The sequence below is a fragment of the Oryza sativa genome, chromosome 6 (assembly GCF_034140825.1).
Source record: "Oryza sativa Japonica Group chromosome 6, ASM3414082v1".
In the NCBI taxonomy this organism is placed as follows: domain Eukaryota; kingdom Viridiplantae; phylum Streptophyta; class Magnoliopsida; order Poales; family Poaceae; genus Oryza; species Oryza sativa.
Window position 1 is genome coordinate 2256694 of NC_089040.1, and position 24126 is coordinate 2280819.

The 24126-nt window shown below is 41.4% G+C and overlaps 3 protein-coding genes across 4 annotated transcripts; all 3 read right to left on the reverse strand.

Annotated features, from left to right (window-relative positions):
* Nucleotides 1-1030: 1030 nt before the first annotated feature.
* LOC4340066 (leucine carboxyl methyltransferase 1 homolog) lies at nt 1031-6110 on the reverse strand. Its single transcript, XM_015785858.3, has 13 exons — nt 5930-6110; nt 4949-5037; nt 4717-4853; nt 4394-4441; nt 4180-4261; nt 3533-3635; nt 2996-3116; nt 2868-2915; nt 1962-2045; nt 1824-1888; nt 1640-1691; nt 1500-1538; nt 1031-1384 (listed from the first exon to the last, which is right to left on the reverse strand). Exons 1-13 carry the CDS (start codon nt 6049-6051, stop codon nt 1352-1354), a joined length of 1023 nt encoding a protein of 340 aa, XP_015641344.1. The 5' UTR covers nt 6052-6110; the 3' UTR covers nt 1031-1351.
* A 1268-nt stretch (nt 6111-7378) lies between these two features.
* On the reverse strand, nt 7379-12435 carry LOC4340067 (receptor-like protein EIX2). The gene is made up of 3 exons (XM_015788892.3): nt 12282-12435; nt 11242-11325; nt 7379-11116 (listed from the first exon to the last, which is right to left on the reverse strand). The coding sequence occupies exon 3, from the start codon at nt 10776-10778 to the stop codon at nt 7836-7838; it is 2943 nt and encodes a 980-aa protein (XP_015644378.1). The 5' UTR covers nt 10779-11116; nt 11242-11325; nt 12282-12435; the 3' UTR covers nt 7379-7835.
* An 809-nt stretch (nt 12436-13244) lies between these two features.
* Nucleotides 13245-17279, reverse strand: LOC4340068 (receptor-like protein EIX1). Of its 2 annotated transcripts, none has more exons than XR_010742047.1 (2): nt 16995-17279; nt 13245-13768 (listed from the first exon to the last, which is right to left on the reverse strand). XR_010742047.1 is itself a non-coding variant. In XM_066311647.1 (2 exons), the coding sequence occupies exon 2, from the start codon at nt 16143-16145 to the stop codon at nt 13491-13493; it is 2655 nt and encodes an 884-aa protein (XP_066167744.1). In that variant the 5' UTR covers nt 16146-16211; nt 16995-17279; the 3' UTR covers nt 13245-13490. The 2 variants fall into 2 exon arrangements, 1 of the variants encoding a protein (XP_066167744.1); XM_066311647.1 differs by having other exon boundaries at nt 13245-16211.
* Between the last annotated feature and the right edge of the window lie 6847 nt (nt 17280-24126).

A 24126-nucleotide genomic window follows, 5' to 3' on the forward strand; every position in this document is an offset into this window, starting at 1 on the left:
TTTGCCGCATCTGTGCAACGATTTGCATTAGCAATGGAGCAGAAAATAGTGGAGAGGTTACCAAGTAGGAGGTGCTCGCCACCGCTGTTTGCATCGGAGACGGCGAGGAGGTGGTAGGAGGGTTGGGCTGGTCCGCCGCGGAGCACTTGCCCGAGGGGCTAGCGCCGCCGCGCGCCCGACGGCCGCCTCCGCGAGGCCGCCACTGCCGCCGCCCATGGGAGCCGGGTGATGGGGCCATGGGTTGGCTCCCAGCGTCAAATGCGGGGGTGGAATGGTGTGCGGGATGCGCGTATTCGAGCTGGGAGGAGTATCTCGAATCCCGGTGGCCTCTCGCGGCGGGGGATCGCCGGCCGGCCGCCGCCGTGTTGAGAGCTTGAGGAGGAGGCGGCGGCGGGAGGACTAAGACAAAAATAATAGTTCCAATTTTCCCAAAATAATAAGGAAGGCCAGGGTCTAATATGAAAATATCCCACTGAATCGATGAATTTTCAGCATAAATTGAGCCAATTTTCATGTCAATTTTGAGCCGGACCAATTGAAAGAGTACTACATTTCAAGTGATTCTGTTATCATTTGAGACACAGCAATTCAGCTAGGCATTTGCAAAACAGAATTAAGGGCAAAGTTTCGCATGAATGTCGCAATATTCCACGTGTTTTGCTGAAGTATCTCAGGTTGCAAGCAAAGTTTCTGTTTGAGAAGAAACTTCAGCAATTTCAGTTGAAAACACCTTAGTCACACATTATCCTGCAACCGCACAAAAAACACTAAAAATGCAATGCTCCATTTTTCATCAAGAAAAGTAAAACCCATTGAGCTACGAGGGTTTACAAATTTCAGATACTTTGTAGCTATAAAGTTTGCAAAAAGAGAAGTTGAAAAGCCTTCTGGAATCAGTAATCTCTGCCTTGTTCGCTTAATCCTGGTTTTGTTCCATTTCATTTTTACTCCGTTTCCTGATTTGTAGATGATCTTTGGTTCATCAACGAGAAACATACTCGGATAAGCTGTATTATTGAACAAGCAGAGATAAAACCAAAGACAGATAAAACGCCTGAACGGTAAGACAATACTTCTCCAGACCATACAATTGCATGACGAGCCCATACGAAGGGTTTGGAAACGTCAGAAAAACCATTCAGCTAAGGCAGAAAAGCAACATACATAACAACATGACAATCGATACAACCAAGTATCTGCAAACAGAATATGTACAATGTTGTTATAGCCATCATCTCTCATATTCTGCCAAACATTTCACACACTTCAAGTACGTTTCTCTGCATAGGAAACAGTAGGAATTCCCAGTTGAATTTGTCTCAGTTCGATATCAAAAAGAGCACGACGAGTGCTAGTCCTTAAACCCAAAATCATCAAACAGGCCCTGAAAGTGGAAGAGACAACTAATGGTCATTTTGTGTACACTTGGAATCATGGACAGAGCGTAACGAAGGTATTCTGTAGAGAACGTTTGGTCGCTGATATAATAGCATGCTAACCTTGGCATCATTTATTCCATAAGCCACACAATAGTGTTCCTGAGAAAAGAGACAATGTAATGAAGAAGTGGAGTTGATACACAAGCTGCTAGTTTTGTACGGGATCCCTCACCAATAAGTGGAAATTCTCATGAACTTACCTGCATCATATGCCACTCTTCGAACTCATCAAACAATTCCAATCGTTCAATCCTGCAACCATGCAATTTCATGGGTGTTACAAAAAAAAAATAGATGTTATGTGAGGCAAGATTTAACATAATGTCCTTCGTGAAGATCAAATGTAAAACTCAGAAACTCAGCATCATACATCAGAAATATTACCTGCGTCTTTCTTCACTGTCAATGAAATCATTGTATATTTTTAGCATATCCCATGCAACAGCTCTCTGCAAAACCAATCAGTAAATCCCTAGAAACAAATCATATTCAAACTGTGTCTTGAGTCTTGACCAAATATACCTGCCATCCGTGATCAAGAAAAAGATTTTCCTTGTGACTTAGGGTTGGTGTAGCATTTATACCAAGGAGAGGGCATCCTCTACTCTGCATTAGCAGGACAACAAAAGGCATTGAGCTATAGAATAATGCTATGAATAAAGTAATAAGCACCTCAATATATCTGTCCATGAGAAACAAAAAGACAGGTACCAACCAAAAACAAGCAAAACATCACCTAGCTTAAATCATACAGTAAGATGCCCTCCATAAACTAAGATCCACAAACAGAAGTTATTTACACAAATGACTACAAATATTTCATCTCAAACTTCAACTTGTCATGTTTGTAATTTCAGGCTGCCTTCATTATGTGCATAATAAGCTAATAACTTCTTATACTGCCTCCTTCAATTGTCATGCAGCAATAATTAGCAGTTCATTGTTTAATATAGGTCCAACAGCTCTTGTATAAGGATAGTTTATGAGAATCAAAGGCCACAACCGAATTGTTCAATCAGGAAACCTGCAATATGCCCGACTCTTTGGAACTAAGTAGGCCTCTTTGACTCCGCTCAGAGATATTTACCCGACTCTTTGGAACTAAATATGCCCGACTCTTTGGAATTTTAAGATATATATGTTCCTTCTTTTAACAAAGGTACTATAAAGGTACTATGATTGGAAGCACAAAAAATAAGGAGGTCTATTTTTTAGGTATTGTATAGTTGGTTGTACTTTCTTGTTGGCATACAAAAAGGTCTGCAGTTGATTAAATTTACTTCTCGAACAAATCCATGTGGCAATCATGCAATTCTCCTATAAACATTCCATTACACCTCAGGGGCAAATGGCTCATGCACCACAAGGGAATAAAGGATTACAGGTTACAAAGGTTCATGGACAATCTACAAGAATGAACAAAGGTACCTCAAGGTTTATAATCATTTGCTCTCCAAATGCATCATCTGGATGGATCTGCATCAGAGTAGAAGTCAATAGTGCAAAAATATATCACATATGAGAGTGGAAGAGTACAAATGAGAGAATGATTTCACCTGCTCATATAAGAAAAATATGGCAGTGGAGAACTTATCAGATGCCCAAATAACAATAGAACTGGTTGAAGCTGGGTCTAAGTAAATTAGCACACACTCTGCAATTATAAAGGTCGGCAAGCTGATGACAACAGAAAGATTTATTAAGAACTTGAAAATTTGATCATGATTCAAGTGTTAGAGACAAAGGCTACGCGATGCAGGTATCTGACTTGACAATGTTCCTATAGGCAAGAGGTGTACAGCATAAGTTCATTGGCTGATTAAATGAGCTAACTCCTAAAAGGGGCACTTGAATAATTAATCAAACTTCTCTAAAAATAGGACAAGCTATGACATATGAAATAGAACAAAACATGAACATTTATGTTCTGACAAGTAAATTATACATGGCATAACAGGAAAATTTAGTTATAAAATATAACATAAGCGAAAAACGTAGAGGGCATAAATTATGAAGCTAACTGAACTTGCACTCATTGTAAACCATAAAGATATACCACAACAACAAAGAACAAAAAAAAAAAAAAAACTTACGTAGGGTCCATTTCAGCCATCTGAATAACTGAATCAAGTTTTGGTATGTCACGAATATCAGCAGAAAAGAGCTTGTAATGCGCACTTCTCACTTCACCTTTTTCTGAAATATTTGGCCATTATCAATTAATATCAGAACACGGAAAATAGAAAATAGCAAATTCTGTGATATGGAAAGTTCACTTCAACTCACAATTCTGGCCAGGGTATAAATCATTTTGGTCACTAAGACCATTATGCTGTCAATTAAGTTATACCAAGAGAAACATTCTTACAAACAGAATGAAATAGCTACCTCCAAGAGAAAATATAACAGGAACTTTATACAAAAAAGGTACTGAATAAATCAACATAAACGTGGAGAATGGCCTCTAGATGGATTCAGGCAAACAAAAAACAAATAAATTAGCCTCTAGATGTGGAGAATGGCCTCTAGATGGTTGAAGCTGGGTCTAAGTAAATTAGCACACATTCCTTAATTGTCATTAGACACTTATTTCTGCTAAAGATGCATATAAGAAAAAGGCACCAAGTATTACGGTAGATACATATAGAAAGAACATGGTAGAACCATTAGTGGGGAAGATCCTTAGATATAAACAGGGTAGGCATTAATCGACAGTATCATATGCAAATGAGAGAACTACCAATTGATATCGAAGCTTCTGGTCCTAACTTTTCCTTCATTTGACTATAGTGGTTAATGATGGCAGCCTTTTTGCTGGTTACCTGCCAATCATCAAAAGTTGCCAGAAAAGTTACTTATGCACAAAGAGAACAAGCTGCTCCGCTGCCATTACATGCATCACATTATGCAGAGTACTATGCTACACTTGAAAATAGCAAAGAAACTTTATCTACCTCCTTGAAATCCAACTCAACATAAAGGTATGGAGCAATGCCTTCGTCCTACAGTAACAAATACAGCACAGACTGAGAGAGATGAATTGATATTAAAAATATACCAATATACTTTGTGAAGTTTGATCTTAAACACTGCCTCCACCAAAGCAGGATATGATTAAGATGCAAGGCGTACTGGAACCTATTTAACTAGTTTATAGTAACAAAGGGCATACAGAGTTAAATAAAAATGATATAAATTATTCAGATCAAACAGTAGATCTGATAATGGGCCGTAAGCATGTGATTGTGATGCTCATGAATAGTGAGTAATGGATAACCTGCAACTGGAAGAATGTCGTGTCAAAGCCAGCACCAAGAGATAATATTTGTTTCCGGTTTTGATCATTACTGCCATTTCCAGCACCGAGGAACTGATGCAGAAGCTTCCTAAGAACAGACCAACGTGCATAGTACCCTTTGCAGAGTTATTTGGAAAGGTAAACAAATTAGAATTTTCAAACATTTTCAATTTTAGAGAAGCAGATAAAGATTCAATGAGGCACTACCAACCTCGATTTATTATTGGAGCCCTTTTTGTTGTTCGTCTGACAAAGAAGTGCACATAATCATCCTTCATGTATCCTTTATTAACACATGACCTGCAAAGGAAAAATGAAAATGAGTATGGCATATAGCAAGCAGCAACAGTCAACCTCTACTTTGAAAACTACAATGACATCTATATGTATAAGCAATACACCACACTTTCCATGCATATTGAATAACATGGACCGTGTTACATTTATCTGTTCATTGTTCAAGATAGCGGCCTCTGCAATGTCATAGGCAGAAGAGGTGAAGGTAGATCATTTGCTCTGCATACCAAGGTCAGTAGGCCAGATAAGCACTGGAAGTTGAGATGCCCAATCAATTTCTTCAAACCAGTACTTAAAGCATCAATTCACTCCAAACAAATAAGCAAGAAAATATCAAGAAATTTCTTCTGAAACACACAAGAATATATAAAGTTGCAAGCTAGCTGATCCACTCAACAGAAGGACTTCATTCAAGGCAATTGGTAAAAGAGGCACATAGCTCTTTTCCTACCATTACACACTGATTTATTGCAGAGAGAAATAAAAATAGAATCAGTTCAAAGGAGTGGTTATACGACATTGCATGGTCCTACGCAGAAAAGGGTCACCTAAGTGGAGCGCGATTCTGGATCTTCACATAAAAACTGTATAAACCATCCCTCTTGCTTAGTACAATAATTGCATTTTAGCATCACGATTCAGCATGGCTTTGGCTTCATTTTGTCACGGTATTCCATTTTGTCAGGGTATTCACTAGCGCAACAAACAGTAGCAGCATAGCGCGACCGCGGATTGATCCAAACAAGCACAGGGGCGACCGCTTCCCGATGGCGCCTCGTGCAAAGGAGAGAATATCACGCGGAGCACACGAGACCTGGTGGTCATGCGGATGCGACTACGCGAGGGGAAGGAGAGCTGGAGAGGTAGAGGGGGGGAGTCGGGGTTGGTCACTCACAGCTTGCTGGCCGCGGCGTCGTCGTTGGTGGCCTGCACGGACGCCGGGCTGCTCCGCGCCGCGACGCTACCGCCTCCCCCTCCTCCTCCTCCCGCCGCCGCCGCCGCCGCCGCCGCATCCATTCCGGCCGGTCGATCGCTGGGTCACGGCGTGAAGGGGAGAGGAAGACGAGAGACGTGATGGAAACGAAGGGACTAATGGGCCTCGAGGAATAAAGCTCGAGAACTCGACCCGATTTAGATGGGCCGCACGTAGCTGGCATTCACGGCCCGGCCCAACACATGGGTCGCACGTGGGCAGCTGTCCCGTTCGGATTGGGCTGCAGGATAACGGGCCGTTGGAGTAGCGGGGTCCGTTTTCTGTTGGGCCTTACAAAAGAAAGGCCTGAATAAGCACACGGCTTAACCTACCTCGACCCGAGTACACGTTCTTTTCTACGGGTGAAAACAGTACGAAAATTTCCGAGATTTCCAACTGCCGTTTTCAGTTTGCACCAACCGTTTCAGTCGGTATCAATAATTATTGGTGTCAAAAATAAAAACGGCAATATCTTTTGGAAATGGTAGTGGAAATGAGAAGGAGGTTTTTCCGACTGTTTCGTCGATAACCGTATTTGTCCGGAAATTTCCGTCAAATTTCCGAAAAAATTTTAAATGTTCCCCAGTGGCCCAGCCAGCCCAACCCATTGGAAGCCTGGCTAGCTTGCGGCCCATTAGGAACGGGAAGTAGCTAGGGAAAAACGTTGTTAACCCTAAGGCATGGCATGTGAACTTTGTTGAACTTTGGTCTACTTAATTTATCAATGTTGAAGTATTGTTAAACTTTGTTTAAATTGTTCGTTGAACTTATTATCGTATCATTAATCATCATATAACAGTGTTATATGAAGTGTGATGATGCAAAAATGTTATAAAGTCATCTTCATGCATAGTTATGTCACACTCCGTTGTTTTCGACTTCCGACTTCCAACGGTGCCATTTTTGATATACCAATATTACCGATATCGTTACCGTTTTCGGGTCTACCATTCCGATTCCGTTTTCAAGAAAAAAATATGGAAATAAAAATGGTAGAGGGTTTTTCTGACCGTTTTCATCCGTATTCGTTTCCGACGCATATACTTCGTTTTTTTTTCTAAAAACTTTCATCCGAAAAATTTCTAACTAAAAACTTTCATCGAAGAAGCTAATCTTCTAAGTTTTTGAAACCATGGTAAATCTCGCGGTTACTGCGATAACCGCCTTACCGTGGGGTGGTGGTAACACCATTCAAAACGGTTTGGTGAACCCTGGTGATGACACAATTTTATTACTACTACATAGGAAGAAAATGACGGGAGTGATGGCGCTACCGAGAAGAAAATTACGTAGACGGGAAGTCCTTCAAACAAGGACTTCTAGTTATGCACCTGGATAACGGAGATAATACTCGCAAAAGAAAAAAAAACAGAAAAAAAAAACTCTGGATGCACTATATTAAAACATGGCAAAGATACACTGACGTAGTGATGCATGCATCTTGTATACAACAAGGAACTACATTGGTTGTATCTGAACCAGAACCCAGCTGTCCAGAATTACCAGATGTCCAGATGTCCAGAATTACCTAAACTTGGATCTCCTATCTGAACCAGCAGTCTACAGACCTACTCCCTCCGTCAAAGACAAACCCTGGAATTGCGTGTCTAACTTTGACTGTCCGTCTTATATGAAACTTTTTTATAATTCGTATTTTTATTGTTGTTAGATGATAAAACATGATTAATACTTTGTGCGTAACTTGTCTTTTTAATTTTTTTCATAATTTGTTTAAATAAGACGGACGGTCAAACATTGGGTACGGAAACCAGGGTTTATCTTTTTTTGGGACGGAGGGAGTACCATACAAGTTATACAAGAACATAAACTAGTTACCTTCCGTAGTATATCCAAATTCCAATTCGTAGCAGGTGATTGAGTTCTGGCTGCCAAGACGATAAATTTCCATGGATTGGCGTCTTCCTGCTTTGATCCTGTTGAGTTTTATCTGAACTATAGCACGGAACTCATCCAATGTCTTGTCAGTGAACTGGAAGTAGGCATTTCTTGCAGTTCTGCTGAATATGAGGATGGCAGAAACGACAGATAATCCATATGCAAACCCTAGCAGAGTGCATAAGTATGTCCCCCTGTCAATCATATTCTGATGTTTTCTAGTAGTAGTATGTTGCGAGCATATTCTTGATAGCGAGGCACCACAATTTCCACAAAGATCTGCATTGCCTAGATATGGTTCATCTGTGAAAGTTGAAAACTGAGAGCTACATGGTATCACTCCTGACAGATCATTGTAGGACAAATTCAGAACCGATAGATTAATCAAATCTGTGATGCTCGGAGGAATTGATCCTGACAAATCATTCGACGAGAGATCAAGTGCCTCTAAATGACTGAGGTTCCCAATTTCGTCAGGAATACTCCCAAGTATGTGATTTCCTGATAGATTCAAGGCAAGCAAAAAAGATATTGCTCCTATTTCTCTGGGGATTTCTCCTGTAAATTGATTTCTTGATAGATCAATAAAGTTTAGCGGGTAATCGTACGTTGAGCTGTAACTCTCAAGTTTATCAGTGTATACGTGTATGGCCAAATATGTACGTCCATCAGTATAAACTGTAGCAAATTTGGCGGAAGGAATCATGACAGCATATCCATGATCAACGCACATGGATGTTAAATTTCCTAGAAATTGTGGTACAGGACCAGATAATTTGTTAGAAGCAAGATCTAAATTTTGCAGGGCATGAAGTTGGGGCAGTGACTCAGGTATTTCACCAGAAAATTGATTTGAGCGTAAAGATAGAGTAATCAGAGAGCCCAGACTATCACCCAGCCATGATGGTAAGCTTCCTGATAAACTATTAGATCCGAGATCGAGAATGATCAATCCATTACATGACTGCAATGAGGAGGGTAATGTGCCAGATAAACTGTTCTCTCTAAGAGATAATATTGCAAGGGAGGTTATGAAACCCATGGTTGAAGGTATTTCTCCATGAAGATTATTATTCGAAAAGTCAATGGTATGCAGTCTTGAGGAATTCTTCCAACAATCTGGTAGAACACCTGAAAATAAGTTGTTTGAGAGGTCAACTAATTCCATCGAATCCATCTCGCAAAGATATGCTGGGATAGTTCCATTCAGTTGATTATCTGAGAGCTTGATGTAATAAGCGTACTTGGCTCCTAAGCTTTGTGGTAAGGATCCAGACAAGAAGTTTTTGGATAGATCCAGCACTTTAACACTAGCTGGTAAACCAGGAATGCCTCCTTCAAGTACATTTGATCTCATATTGAAAGTACTCAACATTTTCATATGCACCAAGCTTGTTGGCAAGTGGCCAGTGATGCTGTTACTTGAGATATCCAAGGTAGTGATTGATGAAGAGAAGTTCCAGAGCCAATCAGGTAATGTACCTGTGATTTTTGTGCTTCCTAGATCAATCATCTTAATTTTGGTTTGTGATCGCAGCCAGGCAGGGATGTGGGGTCCTACATGGCAACCATGTAGTCCTAGACCTGTGAGTTGAAAAGTTGGCATCCAGTTGGGTTCAATTACTATTTTCAGTTTATTTGATGCTAAACTCAGGAAATCCAACCTAGATAGATTGCCAAGATGGACTTCAGACAGTCTACCCCCAAATGCATTGTATGAAAGATCCAGGTAAATCAATTGTGATAACTTGCCAATATCTTCTGGTATTTGTCCAGTGAAAGAGTTCTTGCTGAGATCAAGAGTAGTTAAACCTGTCAAGTGCTCAAGCCAACCAGATAGATTTCCAGTTAGATTATTGAAGCCAACTTTGAGAACTTGCAGCTCCTTCATGCAGGAAAACAGATTCTTTTCTGCTGTAATATTCCCTGATAAATTATTTCTAGACATGTCGATGATATTCAGGCTGCACAATCTACTCATGTGTTGCGGTATCTCTCCTTCCAGGTGGTTATCCAGCAACTGAAGAAAACTCAGGGAGGACAAGTTCCCTATGTTATCAGGAACCGATCCAGAAAGCTGACAACTAGACAAGTCCAAGTAAGAAAGAGAATGCAGGCTCCAGATCCACCTTGGTAAAGTAGAATTCAGCTCATTGTTACTAAGATCAAGCACTGTGAGGGCCGTGAAATTGACATAAGAAACTGAATTCAAACTGGTGGCAGGGAGAAATGCATCATTCAAGCGAAGCACTTGAAGCAAAGGGAGACTACTGATTGCCTGCAACCAATCTGAACATGCAACAAGATACAACCTGCCGAGGTCCAAGTACCTGAGGGCACGGAGGCGAGAAACCCAATGGAAATTATCCATTCTGATCGTAGAGGAGTTCAAAGCAAGGTGGCTGAGCATTGACAGATTGCCAAGTTGAGGAGGAACCAACCCGGCAAAACCAGCATGGGAGAGATCAAGATGCCTCAACTTGCTGAAGGAGCCTATGAAGTCTGGGATGGCCACACCACCGAAGTCGTTTCCACTCAGGTTAAGGTACCGTAGATGAGTCAAAGCAGCCAAAGATGAGTTGATTTCACCTGTGAAGCTAAGAGCATACTGGCCGATGTCAAGGCCGATGACATGGCCAGTCCTCTTGTTGCAGGACACGCTACCCCATGAGCAGCAGTCGTGGCCTTGCCAGGAAGGCAGCTCACCAGCGGAGTCAGCACAAAGGCCTGCTTTGAAGGCAAGCAGAGCATCCCTCTCGCTGGTGATGCACACAGCAGCAGCGGCTTCCTTCCCTGCGTTTGCGATAGAGTGGCAAAGGAGGGAGATTAATGCTGCAAGCCACACCCCTTGCATCCTTCCTCTCATCACGGACATCCAGTAGAGCCTGTGACTAGCACTGTCAAGTTAGCTTCTGATTAGTTATCACAGAAGTTGCTAGGGTATTGATTAGTCAAGTTTCCATGAAGGCCAGAGTAGATATAAGAAGAGAAGAGCCAAAGACGGGGTTAAAGTCATGTGTAATTCTCTTCCAGACCTTGAACCCCAACCTAAAGACTCAGGCAATCAAAGTCTACTCATGAAGTCAAGCTGTCCCTATATCCACGTCGTGCGTGGGCTCTGTCTTTTTCTGCAACTGGAAGAATGTCGTATCAAAGCAGCACCAAGTTTCTGTTTCCTCTTTTGACCATCCTGACATTTCCAGCACTGAGGAACTGACGCAGAAGGTTCCCAAGAACAGATCAACGTGCATAGTTCACAGAGTTATTTGGAAAGGAAAACAAATTAGAATTTCCAATTGTAGAGAAGCAGATAAAAGATTCAATGAGGTACTACATACCTCAATTTATTATTGGAGCCCCTTTTGTTATTTGCCTAACAATGCACATAATCATCCTTCATGTATCCTTTATTAACACATGACCTGCAAAGGGAAATGGGTGATTTCTACTATGCAACCTACAATGACATAAGTGTATAAGCAATACCCCCACATCTTGCATGCATGTTTTTTGCACTGTCTATACATTTATTTGTTCATTGTTCAAGATATTGGCCTATACAGTCTCATAAATGCATGCTGAAGAGTTCAAGGTAGATCGTCTCTTTATACGAAGTTACGAACGCTACTAGCCCACATAAGCACTAGAAGTTGAGGGTGCCAATGCCACTCAATATCGGCTAACCGCTATCTAAAGCATCAATCCGCTCCAAACAAACAGGGAAAAATTAAGAACACATACAACTATATATATGTAAGTGGCCGGCCAACTATGCCGCGCAATAAAAGGACGTCTTTCAATACAAATTGGTGAAATAGGAATAGCTCCCTTGTCACCAATTTATCATTACAATTATTTATTGCATGAACCCTCGCCGGAAAGAGGCACCTAAGTGGTGTGTGCAACTCGGGAGCATCAATGGAAACTGTTCAAACCATCTCTCCTGCTTGTTATGACATTTTTTTAGCATCACGATTCAGCACCAGGTTTACAGGCTTCTCTTGCTTTTGCCTAGGTCCAAAAATAATAATAAAAGGAGATTTGGAGGAAATACATCCCTCCAAACATATTTTTAAGAAGAAATTGTGAGCGGATTGAACACAAAATCTTAGGGTTAAAACCACACGCCCCTTGCCATTACATCATCAATATCAAAGTACATCTCGCTTTTGCCTCTCTACCGCAACACAGCGCGGAACAAACAGCACGCCCCGAACCGAATTGATTCGAAACCACCAACCACGCCGCAGTGGTAGAGAGAGAGAGAGAGAGAGAGAGAGAGAGAGAGAGAGAGCGCAGCATCCGCGCAACAACAGAGGAGCCGTGCGCGGAATGGAGAGGTAAGGGAAGGGGGTGGGTCGGTCGGTAGGTCACTCACAGCTTGCTGGCCGCGGCGTCGTCGTCGTTGGTTGGCCTGCACGGCGGCGGGGGCTGCTCCGCGCGGCGGCGGGAGCGGCGGCGGGCACCACCTCCCGCCGCCGCCACCTCCATTCCGGCCGGGTGCACGGTGCGGGTGGATCGATCGATCGCTCGGCTCGAGCACGGCGTGAAGCGGAGAGGATCAGAGGAACGAAGGGGGCTCGCTAGCTAGTGGGCCTTGCGAGTGTATCCAGAGGATGTCGTCACCGGGCCGGCTATAGAAGCCCTGAAACGACCGAATTAATGCTCTATCGACGCCTAACTCTTACTCCCTCCGGTTTTTAATATACGATGCTGTTCCTTTTAGGATATGTTTGACAATTTATTTTATTTAAAAAGTTTATGTAATTATCATTTATTTTATTGTGACTTGATTTATCGTTGAATGGAAATATTTTATATTTTAAAAAAATAAATAAAACAAATAGTCAAACATTTGTCAAAAAAATCACATGTGTCAAGGTAGTATTAGTGAGCTGTCTTCCAAGTCAAAGATAGAAGCTTTTTAGTGTCCTGAGCACTCCTTTTAAACCTGTTCCATTTGAAGTTGGTTCTTGAATTGCTTGTTTTCTGAATAAACCTATCGACTGGATTTGAAACCCCTATTAAACAGATCCTTGAAAAAAACTAATCTGTTTTTAAATTATTCTTCGAAATATAGAGCAAATAATCTGTTTCGATAATCTGAGAAATAATACTACCTCCTTTTCAAAAAGTATAATGCCGTTGACTTTTCCACAATGTTTGACCATTCGTCTTATTAAAAGATATAGTATAAATATGTAAAATTATAGTCGATTTTATTTGATGATAAAATAAGTCACAACAAAATAAATAATATTTATATATTTTTGATAATAAGATAAATGGTCAAACGTTATGCGACAAGTCAATGGTGCCATACATTTTGAAACGGATGGAGTAATAATTTGAAAAGAGCTAAGCCTTAGTGCATTACACCGCTTAACCCACCTGTCAAATATGTTCGGATAAAATCATTACAATGCTCAACTAACTATAAAACAAAATCTTCATATATCATAATAGCCAATCCAAAGCATAGGCTATCATAAGAGTCTTTCATGCAACCATGTAGGGTATCAGGATGACGAACATAATACAGAATCCAAATGCAAACCCAAGCAGTGCACTTAAGTATGTTCCCGTGTCAAAGTTTAGTTGATGCTTCCTTTTGTGGTACAAACAGCTTCTTGACAGTTGTATGTGCATTACCAAAGTATGTGCTTTCTGCAAAAGTTGCAAGTTCATTTCCAAATGGTATAGCTCCTGAAAGGTCATTGTATGATAAATTCAGATGGCTCAAACCAGACAATGACAGGAAGCACTGTGGAATTGGGCCTGACAGATCATTCCTGGAGAGATCAAGCACCTCTAAACTTCTTAAGTTTCCCAACTCCTCTGGAATGCTCCCTCTTATGTGATTTCCTGACAAATTTAAACCCGTTAGTCCAGATAGAAATCCAATTTCAATAGGAATCTCCCCTGCTAATTGGTTACCAGAGAGATCAATATAGAAGGCAGTTCCATTATATTGAAGCTTGCCAGCAAGTAGACTATTCAAGTATAAGTATGCATACAACCGATACAAGACTGCACCACCTGCACCATAAACCATGAAATGGATGTCCGAAATGGTGCTAAATTGCTGTTGTATCATGTGCCTGCCTAACTGCATGGCTGCTAAATTTCCCAAGGATTTGGGTACAGGGCCTGATAGATTGTTATCAGCAATATCTAAAATTTGAAGAGCGTGAAGCTGAGATAGTAGCTCGGGAATTTTACCAGAAAAGTTGTTGGACCTTAAACTGAGGAGAATCAGAGACTGCAGGCTGTCACCTATCCAGGTTGGTATGGTTCCGGACAAATTATTTTCTGAAAGATCAAGAAAGATTAATCTGTTGCATAGCTTCAGTGAGGTGGGGAGTGGACCAGATAACTTGTTCCTGTGGAGTAACAATGATCCAAGGGAAGTTAGATGACCCATGGTTGAAGATATTTCTCCGTGAATGTTATTGTTTGAGAAATCTATAACTCTCAGCGCTGAACCTTTCCTCCAGCAATTTGGGAGTACACCTGAGAAGTTGTTTAGTGATAGAAGAACCTGTTCCATCCAAACCATCTCACATAGGTACGTAGGGATGCTTCCACTGAGGAAGTTGTCTTTGAGTGATAGATAATATATTTCTTTGGCACCCAGTCTTTGTGGCAATGGTCCATATAAGTGGTTACTTGACAGATCCAATACTTTCACACTAGATGGCAGATCAGGAATGCATCCCTCCAGTTGGTTCGAACTCATGTCAAGTAACTCCAGCGCTTTCATGTGCTTTAAACTTTTGGGCAACTTTCCATTAATCATATTTCCTGAGACATCCAAGGCACTAATTGTTGATGAGAAGTTCCAGAGCCAATCAGGTAACTTGCTCTTGATCTGTGCTCTGCTTAACTCGATCATTTCAATTTTGGCTTGTGACTTCAGCCATGCTGGGAAGTGTGGTCCTACCTGACATCCATAAAGTACTAGGACTCGGAGTTGGAATGGTGGCACCCAGTCTGCTTCAGTGACAATCTTCACATAAATGGACTCTAAAATTAGCATATCCAGCCTGGACAGATTAGCAAAGTGGAGTTCGGACAGTGTGCCTTGAAATGAATTGGCTGAAAGATCTAAGTAGGTTAAGTTTGATAACTTGCCAATATCATCTGATACTCGTCCGGATAATGAGTTCTCACTAAGATCAAGAGTAGTTACACTTGCTATGTGCCTGACCCAACCAGACAGACTCCCGGTTAGATTATTGAGTGCAAGGTCAAGAATCTTCAACTGGTTCATGCAGGGGAACAAGGTATTAGCAAGTCTTGTAATATCTCCTGAGAAATGGTTTCCAGATAAATCAATGTGGCGTAGGTTGCACAACCTACTCATGGATCCAGGTATTTCACCTTCAAGGTTGTTCGCTCGTAATTGAAAAAAACTGAGGGATGTCAAGTTCCCAAGGTTCCTGGGAAGTGAGCCTGAAAGCTCACAGCTAGACAAGTCCAAATATGCAAGAGAACTTAGCTTTGAAATCCAATCTGGCATTCGTGAACTGAAGTTGTTACTCTTCAGATCAAGTACCCTAATGGCTGTGAAGTTGGTATGAGAAAGAGCATTCAAGTCTGTGGCAGGAAGAAACGCATGATTCAAGCAGAGGACTTTAAGCAAAGGAAGCGTATTTGTAGCCTGCAACCAATCAGAGGAAGCAGCAAGATACAACCAACTAAGGTCTAGATAGACCAGTGAAGTGAGGCGAGACACCCAGTTGAAGCTTTTGACAGTAACTGTATGACTTGGTGAGCTCAAATCAAGGTGGCTGAGCATTGACAAATTACCAAGCCGAGGAGGAACTGTCCCTCCAAAACCAGCATGCGAAAGATCAAGATACCTCAGCTTCTCGAAGGAGCCTATGAAATCTGGGATGGCCACCCCACCGAAATCATTTCCACTCAGGTTAAGGTACACTAGATGTGTCAGAACAGCCAGAGATGAGTTGATTTCACCTCTGAAAGTGAGATCATAATGGCCGATATCCAGGCTGACAACACTGCCGATCTTTTTGCTGCAGGACACCCCGCTCCATGCGCAGCAGTCTTGGCCTTGCCAGAAACGCAGCGCCCCTCCAGCAGGATCAGCGAAACCGGCTTTGAAAGCAAGCAGAGCGTCCCTCTCACTGGAGATGCACGCAGCATCAGTGATCTTGCCTGCATTTTTGATCAACTGGCAAAGAACAAGCAACGCTGCAAGCATTATCCCTTGCATCATTCCTCTGATGGCTAATTGGCTAATTCAGCTCAAGTTAGCTTCCAACTAGAGCAAGCTTTAGTTTCCCTGGAGCAAAGGTAAGTTAAAGTCGCCCTACCTTATATGCATAAAAAGATGTAAGTTAAAGCATTTTTGCTAAAAAGAAATAGCGCCACAGTTTCGATTCGATTTCAGTCATTTTTTTCCCTATGTGATTGCTACATTTTTTTTTCTTATATGTAAATATGTTTTCTATCTCTTACATCTCCTTTATCAGGTAGGTAATCAATCGATATTCCCTCTTTCTCTTATATGGTGTGTACTCGAAAATTTACAATTACAATGTCAGTACTGAAATTGACAGTGTAATTTTTATAAGTTACAACAAAATTACTACACAATGTAAATATATGTTCATTTGCAGTCTCTTTTTTGGTAAAAGAAATTGTGACGCCATAAATATAGTTAGTCTCAATCTAAACGGCGGCTTCAACTTAAAAGAGGCTTCAAGTTAAAGACGATAGTTTCAAAGTCAGCACAGGGAGCTTTCCTCTATTCCCAGTTTTACCAAGTTAAACCCTGACGTTTTGCGGGAAGAAAATTTCACAGGAAACCAGACGCAATCTGCAGTAACAATAACCAGGTCATTTCTCGCTTTTTCAGCTTCTCTCATTCGATATACCTTTCCGCGTTGATCCAAATCGCGCACGCGCGCAGCCAGGCGTCCGCTTCGATGCGACTATGCGAGCACAGTGAAGCGAAACAGGAACCACATCGAGCGCACGACTGCACGAGAAGCGCGGGTAACGGGGGAAGAGGGGTAGGGGGCGGGGGGGGGGGGGGGGGAAGGCGGGTTGGTTGGTCACTCACCGAGTGCTGGCCGCGCGGCGGCGCTACCACCACCTCCTCCTCCCGCCGCCATTTCGGCCGGGTCGATCGCTCGGTGCCTCGGTAACGACGTGAAAGGGGAGAAGAAGATTAGCGCTGCGGGAAGAGGAGATGGTGGAGGATTTCGCGGCGGGGCTGCTCCGCGCGGCGGCGTTACCACCTCCTCCCGCCGCAGCTGCCGCCGCCGCCGCGTCCATTCCGGCGGCCGGGAGATCGCTCGGCCATGGCGTGAAAAGGGGAGAGGAGACGAGAAGCCGTAACGGAAACGAAGGGGTAAATGGGCCTTGAGCAATATATCGACCCAACTAGAATGGGCCACGCATAAGTGGGCCAAACCCTTCCCGGCCCAAATTATACGGGCCACACGTAGCTGGTAATCCCGTTCGAATAAGTCCACTTTACGTTCGTTATGTTTTCGTCGATTTTAATTTGTACATCTCAACCACAATACCAAAAATCTTAACCCACAACCTGCAAAACTGGGTTAAATTAGATCCCATAATAATATGGATGGCTGATTTTGTTGACGTGGCATACTAGTTAGCAAAAACAAAATAAATAAAAAAACATATAGTGCCTACGTGTAAGTGGCAAATCTTAAGGTCTGTTTGGCACAGCTCCAGCTCCACCTCTCCTAGAGCTAGAGCTCAGCCAAACGCTCCACCGAAACTAGGAGTGGAGTTGGGTGGAGCTCTCTCACAAAATGTACTAGAATTGTGGATCTCGGTTTAGGCAGCTCCACAACTCCACTCCAGATTCAACTCCTGGAGTTATATTTAGGAGTTGAAGCTGTACCAAACAGACCCTTAATAAGGTATTTTAATTCTTCCTCTCCTATCTTCTCTTCCCCTCGTCTCCTATCCCGTTCCAGCCCAAATACATATGGGCTGTACGTTGGTGAAAATCCCGCTCGAGCCCAACATGGTATATGGGCCGCAATCCCGTTCGTGTTGGGCTGCAGAAATAAAATGGGCCCATTTGAATCCCAACTAAATCTGTGGGCGACCAGGCCGGCGCCGGAGAAGACGCCGCCGCCGCCGCCAGAGAGGAAAGAAGAAGAAGAGGAGTAATAAAAAAAACACAGAGAGAGAGAGAGGGAGGAAAAGATGAGAGAGAAGATCCCTCTGGCTCCCGCGACCGCGCGCACCTGGCATGTCCGGCGATCCGGCGGCCGAGCCACATGCTCGCGCGCGCGCCACCGATCAAAACCAATCATTTCCCATGGCGGATTCGTCGCGTAGCCCCCGTGCGCGCAGTCTCCTCTCCTCTCCTCTCCAGCATCCACCCATCCATCAACCGTCGCCTCGCTCGCTCGCTGGCTGCTTCCTTACTGCAGATTTGCAAACCACACCCATGACATGAGCAAATCATTGGGGGGAGAGCCGCATGCTAATTGATTAACCCAGCTAACCTGGCTGTCCGACCCATGATCCATCCATCCATCTTAATTATTAATTTAATTTGAGTTCATCTGCCTCATTCAGCTAGATCTAGGAATATTTCAGACTTCAGAGAGAGCACCCATGATGATCAGGCAGACAGTACTGCATGCCCATCTTGATTTGTTTATGCAAACTTTACAAGGAGTATAGTTTCAGCAATTATTTTTTTTCTCATTTGCACGAGCACTACAGGTGTAATTATTAGTAGTTATCAAGTTTAATCATACAGACATATATGCACAGCACAAATGCACATTAATCATTATGCAAGCCCTAGCTAGCCCAGACCGGAAAGCATGTGCAGCCGCAATGATGCAGTAGTGGTTTAATTTGCTAGCTAAGCTGCCAGGGATATGAATGTATGATCAGATCAGTTATATCATCTCGTTCGTTAGTTTGTTAGTTACTGCTAGTACTACAAAATAATTATGCTTTTATAATTATTAAGCAACTGTTTTTGCACCCCAATATATACCACGAATGATTTGGATAACATGCCCTTGTCGGACCGGCAAATGATTAATAATACTCTCTAGCTACCAAAGCCAGCCAGCCAAGTACTACTCCAGCTAGGATTATTGTTCTTAGATCGTACTCCGTATATGAAAGATGGTATCAATATGATCTATGAGCTAGTTAGTGGTTATCGACCTAATTAACGAGTCCTACATGTCTTAATTAACTAACTAACATTGTGCTCTAAAACAATATAAAATTTAACTATGGCGTACTTATGTTCTCGCAACTGTTTGTGTACAGGATTTTCAGTTATGTTAACGACCACGGCTAATGTATTCTTTTTCAACATACTTTTATTTGAGCTGCCCCCAACAGACTGGTGTCTGGTGGCCAGATCGAATAACGATCGATCGTACGAACGTACCGACTTTCACTCGATCATCAATTCATCACTCGTGATGAATCTTACTCCTACGAAATAGGGGTTGTCAAATCTAACTAAATCAAGGGACTTTTTATTCGTCATGCATATATGATCATATGGCCTACTTTTACCTTTGTTGGAGCAATATAAGTCTTAGTATTAGGCCTAGCTTATAGTATATCATCCGCTATTAAATTTTAAATTTTGAAAATTAATTTTAAAAATTTTGTATCTTAGTTTATTTTGTAATTTTTCACTTAACCAATCGATAAAATTCAACTAGGGAAGAAACGAAGAACCAGTGGTATGATGGTGGAGTCGTGGGTGTATAATTCTACCCACCATGGTTTAAATCATGGTGCTCACGAATATTACGTACATGCATAGACTTTAAACATGACTTTAGTGAGATCAAAGATGTGCTGTTAGTTTCCGTGTCTTAAATCATGTGTTAGGGATGCATTTCAGGTGATCCGGGGTGAGAGATTTGTTTCACTCTAGTGCAGCTCCACTTGTGAGCTAGGCCAAAGCGAGGCAGGCCGAGCGAAGAGAGGTAGGAGGGAACGAACTGTGCTAGGGCTAAAAAGAAGGAAGGAGCTTTTGGCCCAAAACCAAGGAAGGATATTGATTATTTTTTTCAATTATACTGTAATATAGCGATCTCAATGTTTCAATTGATTGCTCAGCTCATAATAGCCATTGCACCCCTAAAAAAAATAGCTTTACTTATTGCAACGCACGGTTTTTTTCTATTAAATAAAATATATGATAGTTAAGTATTTCTTGGTTTTGTTGAAAAAACTTATATAAGGATGAATATGTAATGAAGAGAGTATTTAATATAATCAGCCTTATTTTTTAAAAATAAGTACTGCTCTCTTGTTTTTAATATAATCAGCCTGAGTAGTAGCATAGCATTTCTTCTTCTTTTTTAACAATCCAACCACTGAATTGTTGACCATATGCATGCTGGCTTGCTAGACCGCGAGAGACGTGGAATGGGGGTTTGACCGGCAAACTAGCCGGCCGGCACGTGCACGTGCGAGCGGGCCGCGGCCGTACGCCCGGCCGCGCTGGCGTTTGCCGCGCGCGCGATTCCCCGGACACGGCCACATGCTCGCGCGTGCAACCTCACACATTGCACGTACCCTGCTGTACCCACCACTTTCCTCCTAGCTAGACTAGCTAATTCTATTCTCCCTCTATCCCAAAAAAAACCCTAAACTATTATGAGATTGGACATAATCTAATACAACGAATTTGGATAGGAGTCCGTCCATATTCGTTGTACTAAATTATATCGTATCTCATATTATGTTGGGTTTTTTTTAAGAACGAAGGGAGTACTCTCCTGTTAAAAAAACTAATATAGAATCAAAGACGATATTTTCTAATAGTAAAATAAATAACAGCCTCTTGTCCAAATTCGTTGTACTATACAATGTGATTCTCTATATTCATGGTAGTAGAAAATATCGTTTCCAATACTAGATTAGTTTTTTATAGGACAAAAAGAGTACATTAAACATCTCAAAATGCAAATGATTTACACATCAGCAGGCAGCAATGAGAGCAAAGACTCCCCAATGATTAGAGCAAAATAGCATGTCGTCCCCCCTGCATCCTTAACTGGCTGTGTCTCGCCCGGCCTGAATGCCCCTGCATTCTGTTCCCCCTTCCTCTTCCATACACAGCTTAGATCTGGAATGAGTACTAGTTGTACATTTAAATAATTACAACTCCTCCAATAATCCGTTAATCATTTGGTCCATTAATTTTAGAGTATTTCGATGCAATTATATATTACATACTCCCTCCTGTTTTGTGAATGATCATTTGTCTTATTTAAAAACTTTATGTAAATATTTCAGAAAATAAATATTTACACAAATTACAACAAAATAAATGATGATTACATAATTTTTTTAAAATAAAACAAATAATTAAACTTATGTTAAAAAAATCAATAACATCATGCATTAAAATACAAATGGTGTACGTAATGAGTAAGCTTGCACGTACTCCTGTAATATAATGCCGACTGGCGGACAGCTAGTTGCAGTGTTAAGGAGTACTTACTTAGGTTTTAAACCATAATTTAATCTCCAATTACAGGAGGGATTAACTTAACATGGCAGGGCATATGCAAGCGTGAGTGACAGCTGATCGAGGAAGATCATAGGAGGGTAGGCCATGTGAGGCCGGTCGGTCGCACACAATGATTCGACAGTTACGTTAGTCGCCCACTGATGAATGATCCATGATGATCATCGATGACTATTAATTAATTAAAGCTGGCCTTAATTCGATCGATCTCATCTGAGCTGGTTAATTAGACCGGTCGTATCATGGGTCGATGGACCGGTAGTATATATAACACACTGCACGCACGTACCAACATAATTAAGCCCTTTAATTCATTAGTTAGTTAGTTAATTAATCACACTGCAGCAGGAATGATTACCACAACATGGCGTTGTCGGGCGCGATTATGTATCTAGCTACTCACTCAACTACACTCATATGAATGCATCCATCTTGATTAACGTATAGTAACCACATTATATATGTGTATATGATGTGTCAAGGGTAGATTAAGGGTATGTTCAGATTGATACCAAAAATAAACCTTACCAAAACATGGCAATGCCAAAATTTTGCCAAATTGGTAATATTGCCAAAACTTTGGTAGGATTGGTTTAATAATGTTACCAAAATTCTATACACTTAACAAAAAGACACGAATATAGGGAAGAACATAATATCCAATCATTAGAATGTGTGATGCATGCTTCGAACCCAGAACGTCTAGCCCACCATCTTGTGGAGCTAGCCGGAAAACCCCTGGGTATTTCTCAATATTTGTTAAAAAAAACGTAGTTATATAATTGTCAATTTTACTAAATAATGGTATAGTTGAAAATGTCATCAATCTTAACCGGCTCTAATTTCTCCTCTCTGCATACATGCATGGTAATACTGTAAGCAATGTATATACTGTAGTCATGTGACACTAATGACATCTTCAGAAAGCAAGAAAATTCTCTGATGCATCTGAAGTTTTGGTTAATTAATCCTTCCTATGCTTTTGAGTTTGTTGTCAACTTCATTGTATACCCCGAATTTTAGAAGAGTCAATTTGTTGGAATGGTCTAGCCAGTTAATTTTGTTGGTTTTGTTAGTTATGTCGTTTCTGCTAGATACTATATGTAGTACATTCTTCTGTTTTTTTCTTAATGATGAGTACAAGTGTATATTATCTTCATTCACACTATTTCTTTTCAACAAACACAACACCATGATAGTTAATCCACCTCAAAAAAATGCAGTACGTACGGATTATATGATGTGCACATGATGTCTACCATTATTCAACTAACTGACTATAATCAACCAACATCTGACATGAAATGCATGACTAATATAGGAGTGCGCGCACACACAACATCACATTAATTAAATCATCACTACTGATTGCTTAATTAGGATTATGCACTATATACGGTTCATATCTATCATGCAAAGAGCTTAGTCTCTGCAACTTGCACACTGATCACAAATTGGCTCCTCTCTGTCTCCAGATTCCTTTTCAAGTACAACTACTGTGCAATGAGTACTACCTAAGCAGCTATATAGCATCTTATAATTCAGACACAAAGCTGGCAATATAGTCCATGAAGGGGTTAAGGACCATGTAGTAAGCTGTCTCATGGGGTCGATCCATCATTAGAACCATGATGAAATTGATGAGTTGAGTCGAAAATGATGAGCTAGCCAGCCATTGCCACTGTACCATCATTTGATCGATCTGCTGCTTAACCCAAACCGATCGATCGACCGACCGACCGAGCCATGAGACCAGCAGGGCTCCACCCAGCAGCAGCCATCTCGACATGCCCAAACTGGATTGTCTCTCAATTTTCACCCGGGACCAACAATAATGTCGGCATGATTAAGGCCCCCGTTTGGTTTTAGAATGGATTTTTAGGAGTAATTATGTTTATTTGTAATTTTAGATGTGAGAGATCGAGTTAGTGCAGTGGAAAGGGGTGTACGATTCCAACTCCAAGATTCCGTGTTCAATTCCTAACACGCTTATAATTATTTCTTAAACAAATGTTTGGAGGGACGTAGCGCCCTCCAAATCTCTTTTTTTTCTAGACAACAATTTTCTCACAAAACAAAATTACAACAGTTTACAAATCTATTCGAGGTTGAATTTTATGAACGATGCTAATGCTTTGTAATAATGAATAGTTGAATGCATGTACACCTTATGCAAAAGCTGGAATATTTCTTTATCCAAAAATACGAATTCATGCTATTACTCTGACATACCAAAGATTGAAATAGGTAGATAGCGTAGGATTTTTCAAAGGAATTGAATTAAATCGTATGAAAATCCTGCAAAATTCCTCCAAATACCGTCAGTAAAGCTTCTTGCACTGTGGCTAGCTTCAAGCTCAAAACTGAAGCTCAAAAATTCCTAGATTGGCACAACTACACAACATCTGAAATCGTGCAGCCGCACTCCATATATTTCTTACACAGATCGATAGCGACTCACCCAAGCACACGTACACAGCAACAAATATTTTGGATGAAGAAAAATATTCTCCCTTGACTGGACTAGTTTAATTAGCTGCTAATCTCACCTGGGACGAAGAATCCCCAATTATTATTATTCAGATGATTGATTACACTCGCAAGCATGCAGCTGCAGTTCTACTACCTTCTTCGTCTTCTTCTCATCAAGCTCTATAGCTGTATTCTGTAATGGTGGCCGGTT

Excerpts from the sequence above, each read along its gene's own strand:
- LOC4340067 (XM_015788892.3), bottom strand. The coding sequence starts at position 10,778 with ATGTCCGTGATGAGAGGAAGGATGCAAGGGGTGTGGCTTGCAGCATTA.
- LOC4340066 (XM_015785858.3), bottom strand. The coding sequence starts at position 6,051 with ATGGATGCGGCGGCGGCGGCGGCGGCGGCGGGAGGAGGAGGAGGGGGA. Across the intron at positions 4,854-4,948 it reads GGCTCCAATAATAAATCGAG|GGTACTATGCACGTTGGTCT; the intron begins GTTGGTAGTGCC and ends AACTCTGCAAAG. Across the intron at positions 3,117-3,532 it reads ATGGCTGAAATGGACCCTAC|CTTGCCGACCTTTATAATTG; the intron begins GTAAGTTTTTTT and ends TGTTGTCATCAG.
- LOC4340068 (XM_066311647.1), bottom strand. The coding sequence starts at position 16,145 with ATGATGCAAGGGATAATGCTTGCAGCGTTGCTTGTTCTTTGCCAGTTG.